This window comes from Oreochromis niloticus, linkage group LG18 (genome assembly GCF_001858045.2).
Source record: "Oreochromis niloticus isolate F11D_XX linkage group LG18, O_niloticus_UMD_NMBU, whole genome shotgun sequence".
NCBI lineage: Eukaryota > Metazoa > Chordata > Actinopteri > Cichliformes > Cichlidae > Oreochromis > Oreochromis niloticus.
Window position 1 is genome coordinate 21231504 of NC_031982.2, and position 6000 is coordinate 21237503.

Here is a 6000-nt window from a genome sequence, read left to right on the forward strand (position 1 = left end):
CTATGTGATCAATCATGTGTGGACAGAAGTTTATTTGTTTGAAATACCACTAAGAGTTACAGAAAGGGAGGAAGAACATTGCATTCAGTGACTTGAAATTTCCAGGAAGGTCAAAGATCACGTACAGTACTGTGGAAACGTGTTGAGACACTCCTTATTTCTTTGTATTTTGGTAGGAAAATATGTAACAGGTGCAGCAACTATACATGGAATTTCAAAATATATGACAAAAATAGAGTTCGTACAATTCTAACAAGCTTCAAAGTCAATATTTGGTGCGACCACGTTTTACTTTTACAAAGCCTGAACTTCTTCAGGAATAATTCTCCTGGCTTCTTGAAGGACATTCAGATCTGTTCTTTGGATGCTGGCTTCCTTTTTGTTCCGTTCTCTTTTACGATTATCCCACAAAGCTTTAGCAATACTGATGTCTGGGCTGTGGGGAGGCCAATCCATGGCTTATAGGATGCGCTTATCTATCCAGGTATTCTTTTACTGCCTTGGCAGTGTCTTTAGGATGACTATCAGGCTGAAAAATAGTGTTGCCAATCAGAAGCTTTTCTGATGGTATTGCATGGTGGATCAAAATCTGAAGGTTAGAATTTGTGTTAATAATTCCATCAATTTTGACACAGTCACCAACAAAACTCACAGACATGTAGCCCAAAGCCCTTACAGAGCGTCCACTGTGTTTTACAGATGGCTTTAGACACTCACTGTTGTAACTCTCTCCTGACATCCTCTGTAATTATCTGTACTGATGAAAATTTGAACCAATAATGTCAAATCTGGCATCATCACTCTATAAGACCTGTTGCTGGTGATTATCACTCCAGTTCTTACTTTGGCATACCTCAGCCTTTTCTCCCTGTTTCCCTTCCCTAAAAATGGTTTGTTGACAGCCACACTTTCACTGAGACCATTTCTGATGAGACTTTTGCAAACAGATTCAGCTGAAGGGTCAAATGCATCTCTCAGGTCTTCTATCAGGTCTTTGATGGATTTTTTTTTTTTTAATTTCTTAGGGGCAGGACTTTCAGATACTGTTCATATCCTGCAAATAGTTTTTTTTTTTTTTTAATGCCTGCTACTTCTTCTGTTCTCCTCTACTTTCCAGTTTTCTTGTTTGTTTCCTTTTGGGGACACACTGAACACTATGCTAAAATGTGCCATGCTTTCAGTACCTCTTTGAAAACCACCTTGTTGGTACAAAAATACTTTTTTATGTCTGTCAAATTGTTGTATCTTTGGTATTTTCATTCACCTAAAGAAAGCTTTCTTATGCTTTAATTATTCAAAAGCCAGTGCTAAGTTGTTCAACAAGCAAGAAACAAATAAGACAAACTAAAATCAACAAAAAATATTTTTTTCTGAATATGATCAAGTACAAGGATTAGACATGAAAATGTATGAAAAATGCATGAATGTGTGGCGACTTAGAAGCAAAATATAAATGAAATGAAAGGTTGCGCAGAACCGTATATATGCATCACCTCTGCATTTACTGCATGCCAGAAATTGGCTTCCATATCTTGTTTGAGATCAAATTCTCCTGTTTTTACGTGGGGAATAAAAATGAAAGAATCAGAGTGAGGGTAAAGGATGTTAAGTTCAAATGAAGGTGGAAGACTTGTGTATTAAAACAGGAGGAGAAAAAACCTGAAGGCTGCATACGAATGTTTTACTTAGAAGAATGAAAAGCAGGGATTAAAACTGCGTATGAAGTCTGGTTTAAAATGGATGCAAAATTTCTGCACACGCCCGAATACAAGACTAAGTAAATTAGATTTTATATGGAAATTGACATTTCGTTTCACAGCTTTTTTTCTTCTTCTTCCCTTGTAGCTTTTGAAAGCAGCAGCTCATAATTTTAATGCCCAGCACATAAATCACATTTGAAGACATTCACCTGTTCTTATTTATGCAGGTAGTTCTTATAAGACACCCTCCATCCACACCTACCTTTTGTGTAGGGCATGTTGAGCAACTTTGGTGGTTTTTTGAAAAAAACAAAAAAACATAGTAATTAAAGAATGGAATGTTGCTCATGCCATATTTCTCCATTAAGATGAACATGACCTCTTAATGTGAGGGGGTGAGCTATGTCTCAAGGTTTTTTCGTCACACTGAAGAATCTGCTGCCTACACTCATTGCCTGCGTGAAAACAGAGGTGTGTGAATGCGTCTATAAGATGAGAACTGTTTTTTTTTTTTTTAATTGCAATGAAGAGTTTTTTCAAAGCCGCTTCCCTTACCCGCTGTCACCTTGAGTGGGTTGACTTGTTGTTTCTAATATAAGATTTTCTTGTTCCTACCTTTCTGAGGCCCCTGATGTCATGACAACAGCATGCATGAATGTGCTCAAACTGTTATCTAGTCATTGTTTTTGACATGTTTCTAAATCTCCAGCAAGCTTTGACTGAATGGTGTTTTTGCCAATAAGCTCCATACCGGTTGGTTGTCATTTAAGCCTTAAGCTATCGCTGGTCCGGCCACCTTTATGCTGTGTCTAACTTGTCTCAGTTAGACCAAAGTACAGTCCTCTCTACTCACATTTGACATGTTCATGATATAGTACTGGTTTGCCTTTCATACAGCAGCCTGTTTTTTGGGGGCCAAACAAACTCAAATCTGTGCTCTGGGTCACTGTGAACTGTCTCCTTCTTTAAATTTGATTTTTTTTTTTTTCTTTTTAATTTGAAAAAACAAAACAAAACACGGTGAGAATCCGAGAATTACTGATGATTTCCCAAATAACCATATTCTTGTTTGTATTCTAACATTATTATGGATTTAGGTGTTCCATGAACTACAGCTAGATTTTGTAAAACACAATTAAGGAACAATGGAGAACTTTTCTGGATTTTACTTTGAACCAGTTGTTGATTGAGGATTCATCTACATGTGCATAAGAGACTTTTTTGTTTATCAGAAGTCATAAATGACAGAAAATTGCATAGGTTTCTGTCAACTACTGTAACAAATGCAGACAAGCTGCCTTTACTGAATGTACACAGATGGTGTTTACATGTATAGTCACTCCCCAAAGGCAGCTCGGAGCAAAGAGAGATTCTGTTTTTTTTATAATGCAGTGCAAATTTAAAGAACTACAGCTACTGCTACAAAAGAACCAGCTTATGTGGAATTAGTCTTATCACCAGTGTTTACTATACTGTAAGGCACAATGCTGTATTTAGTCCTAGGGTCATTACTCAAAAAAAGTAATGTATTACACATTATTCTGTACTTTTCTTAAAAGTAATTCAGTACATTTCCTGATGGAGAAAGGCATTACACCCGTTACACACATACTCGTTACACACATGCAAGCTTTTTTTTACGTATGAAAATCAGCACAGAGACACTTCAAAGCGATCACCATAGTGATTCTTCTTTAGAAGTATGAACAGGTAGAAATGTAGGCAGCAAGTCTGACTGCTCATCAGTTTGTTAACCATTAAAGATCAGGACCTGGCTGCTACGCTGGGGTCGGCATTCACTCACATTGTTACTGGTTTTGTCCACTTTAGCATCACGATCTCTTCCTTTTGTGCTATAAAAGTAATGTCCATATCTACACTCCTAAAAAGTTGTAGATCTCTTTTTGATCTACAACTTTGACTTGAGCTGATTGTTGTGCAAGGGCACAGGAAGAAAAAACATGTTTGTTTGTTTGATTTTTTTTCTTCTTTCTATCGGCAGTGAAAATCTGCTGATTTTACTGTGGCTAATACTTCTTAATATTATGCAGTGTTTCATGTCCAAGACTCATTTCGCTGTGTAAATATTGATTCTTACAACAGCTGCAGAGACATATGAAAAGGTGCCTTGGCTGCGGGACACTAACTTCATCAGTCATCCTACCAATTATTGCTATTTGCCTTTTTTTGTAATCTCACTGGCAGTGCTCTAAATCAGCGTACTGTAACTGATTTTTGAGAATGGGCTGAAGGTTATCTCTGACAGCTCCAGCAGTTGGTGTGCCGCGCTTTGACCCTGCATGGATTAGAGAAAATCCAAAATAAAGTCAAGCTCGTGCACCCAGGTCTGTTTTTAAAGTCATTAAAGGTGTATGCTGTACAATCATACCACCCTGGGACAAGAACAATTCAGAGAAATCATTAAAGGACCATAACTATCATGACATCCACACCCATGATGAGTGTACGTGAAGTTCTGTACAAGCCTGTAGATGGGGGTCAGAGGAGGGTTAGCTAAAGATCAAAGGCTTAAAAGCTCTTGTATGTCTTTGATATATTTGAGTTGATCTATAGCAGCTTGTGGTTTTACCAGCCTGGTTGTTTGGTCAATATTTAACAAAGAGGTATTTGGTATTTTCAGTAAAAGAGGTATGAGACGAACACATGAAAGTACTGTGCTGTTGTTTGGAAAAAGCTTTTTGCTGCTTCTGCGTTGGATGCATATTGTGCTGTTTTATCTCACTGCCGTGATTCATTCTCATAATAGGGCAAATAAAAAAAAATAACCTCCTTCAAAAATAGAAGTGTACAGTGGTTTCATAAGGACATCCTTACGGCGCTGTTGCTTTGTAGAAAAGGAGAATAGTGATGAGTCTAAGCGTGCATATTTTTAAGGAGAAAATATTCTCTGTCGTTATGAGTATTCACCATTCCCATTTTTAGGCTATTGAGAGGCATTTGATATTTCTGCTGCTGATAATTTGAGTGTCATGAAGCATATCTAAAAATGTTATGGCCAAGAAGAAACATGAAGGAGAACTGTGACCTTTCAAAGTAATATATAATGGGTCTATATTTCAGCATTACACCATGTCAGAGTCAGGATAACTGGGAGAAGCTCATATTCTTAAAATGAGAAGCTTCATTAAAACCTGTTTTCACATTAAAGGATATAAAAGATCCAGAATCCACCCAATCAGAGAATAGATTAAAGTGAAAACATTCAGGCAGGTGGTGATCGGGGTGGATATTATCCCTCATTTATCATAACTTAATATGCTTACCGGTTAATTACCGGTTATGTTTTTATTTAAGGAAAAATATATACTGTTATTAAAAAAGTGTTTTTTCTTGAAGTATTGAAAGTTGCAGTATTTTTAATCTTCTCGTCTTACTCTCACCAAACAAATAATGAAAATATACAATAAGCATTTATTTGTTGCTTGTAACAGGATGTATGGACTTAATTGACACAATGGTTAGTGTTTGTTGCTTTTTCAGTCTGTAAAAGGAAAACTGTGTTTCTCTTTCACAGGGAGTATCTTGGAAGACAACTGCAGTCCACTGATCAGCAGCAGGCTCCAGCGGTGGCTGCTCGAAGCTGAACACTGAATGTGCATGTGTGTTTGTGTCTCATTTTGTGGACGAGTGTGAACTGTACGCAGATTGGCAATCGTGATGATCAGCTCTTCGTTTTTGTGTAATGACTTGAAAAATCAAACGGTGCGATTTCCGCTTCTACATGCACCCCAAATGATCCTCGATGTTCCTTGATTTGACTGTCGTGCTTCGTGTTGTGACTCCAAGATAAGTGATGCGTGATTAAAGCCGCACTTTGTGTGTCTGTGATGATGTACAAAACTGCAAGTTATTTAAGTCTTAAGTCTGTAAAACATATGAATACCAATAAAAATACTTATCTGTGACATTCCCGTCCTGCACATCCTTTTACTGAGAGGTTGATGAGAAACGAAAGCTGAATAACAAAGAGATTTTCAGACGTGACAGCATTATTGAGCTTTCTTATCAGCCCATATGCGATCGGCTCCCGAGCAGTGGCAGCAGGGTGGCTAATGAAATATTTATTTATTTATTTGAGGTCATCTTCACTAGCTCCTGCCTTTGAGGGGAAACAGATGTGTTAGGAAGTTAAAATGGCTTGTGGAATTAATTGTGATAATTAGAGTGCTCTTTAGTGAAAACACACTCACCAGCCACTTTATTAGATACAACAACTCATTGTATCTGATTAGCCAACTACATGGGAGCTGTCAGTGCATTCAGGCACGTAGACACGATC

At 37.5% G+C, this 6000-nt stretch overlaps 1 protein-coding gene across 2 annotated transcripts in view; it reads left to right on the forward strand.

Moving 5' to 3' along the window:
- Positions 1–5626, forward strand: part of atp6v1h (ATPase H+ transporting V1 subunit H) — a 28880-nt gene extending 23254 nt beyond the window's left edge. For both annotated transcript variants that reach the window (XM_003438063.5, XM_005476507.4), the window contains one exon: positions 5236–5626. In XM_003438063.5, coding sequence (XP_003438111.1) covers positions 5236–5305 — 70 coding nt within the window. In that variant the 3' untranslated portion in view covers positions 5306–5626. The remainder of the gene's footprint in view (positions 1–5235) is intronic.
- The last annotated feature ends 374 nt before the right edge of the window (positions 5627–6000 follow it).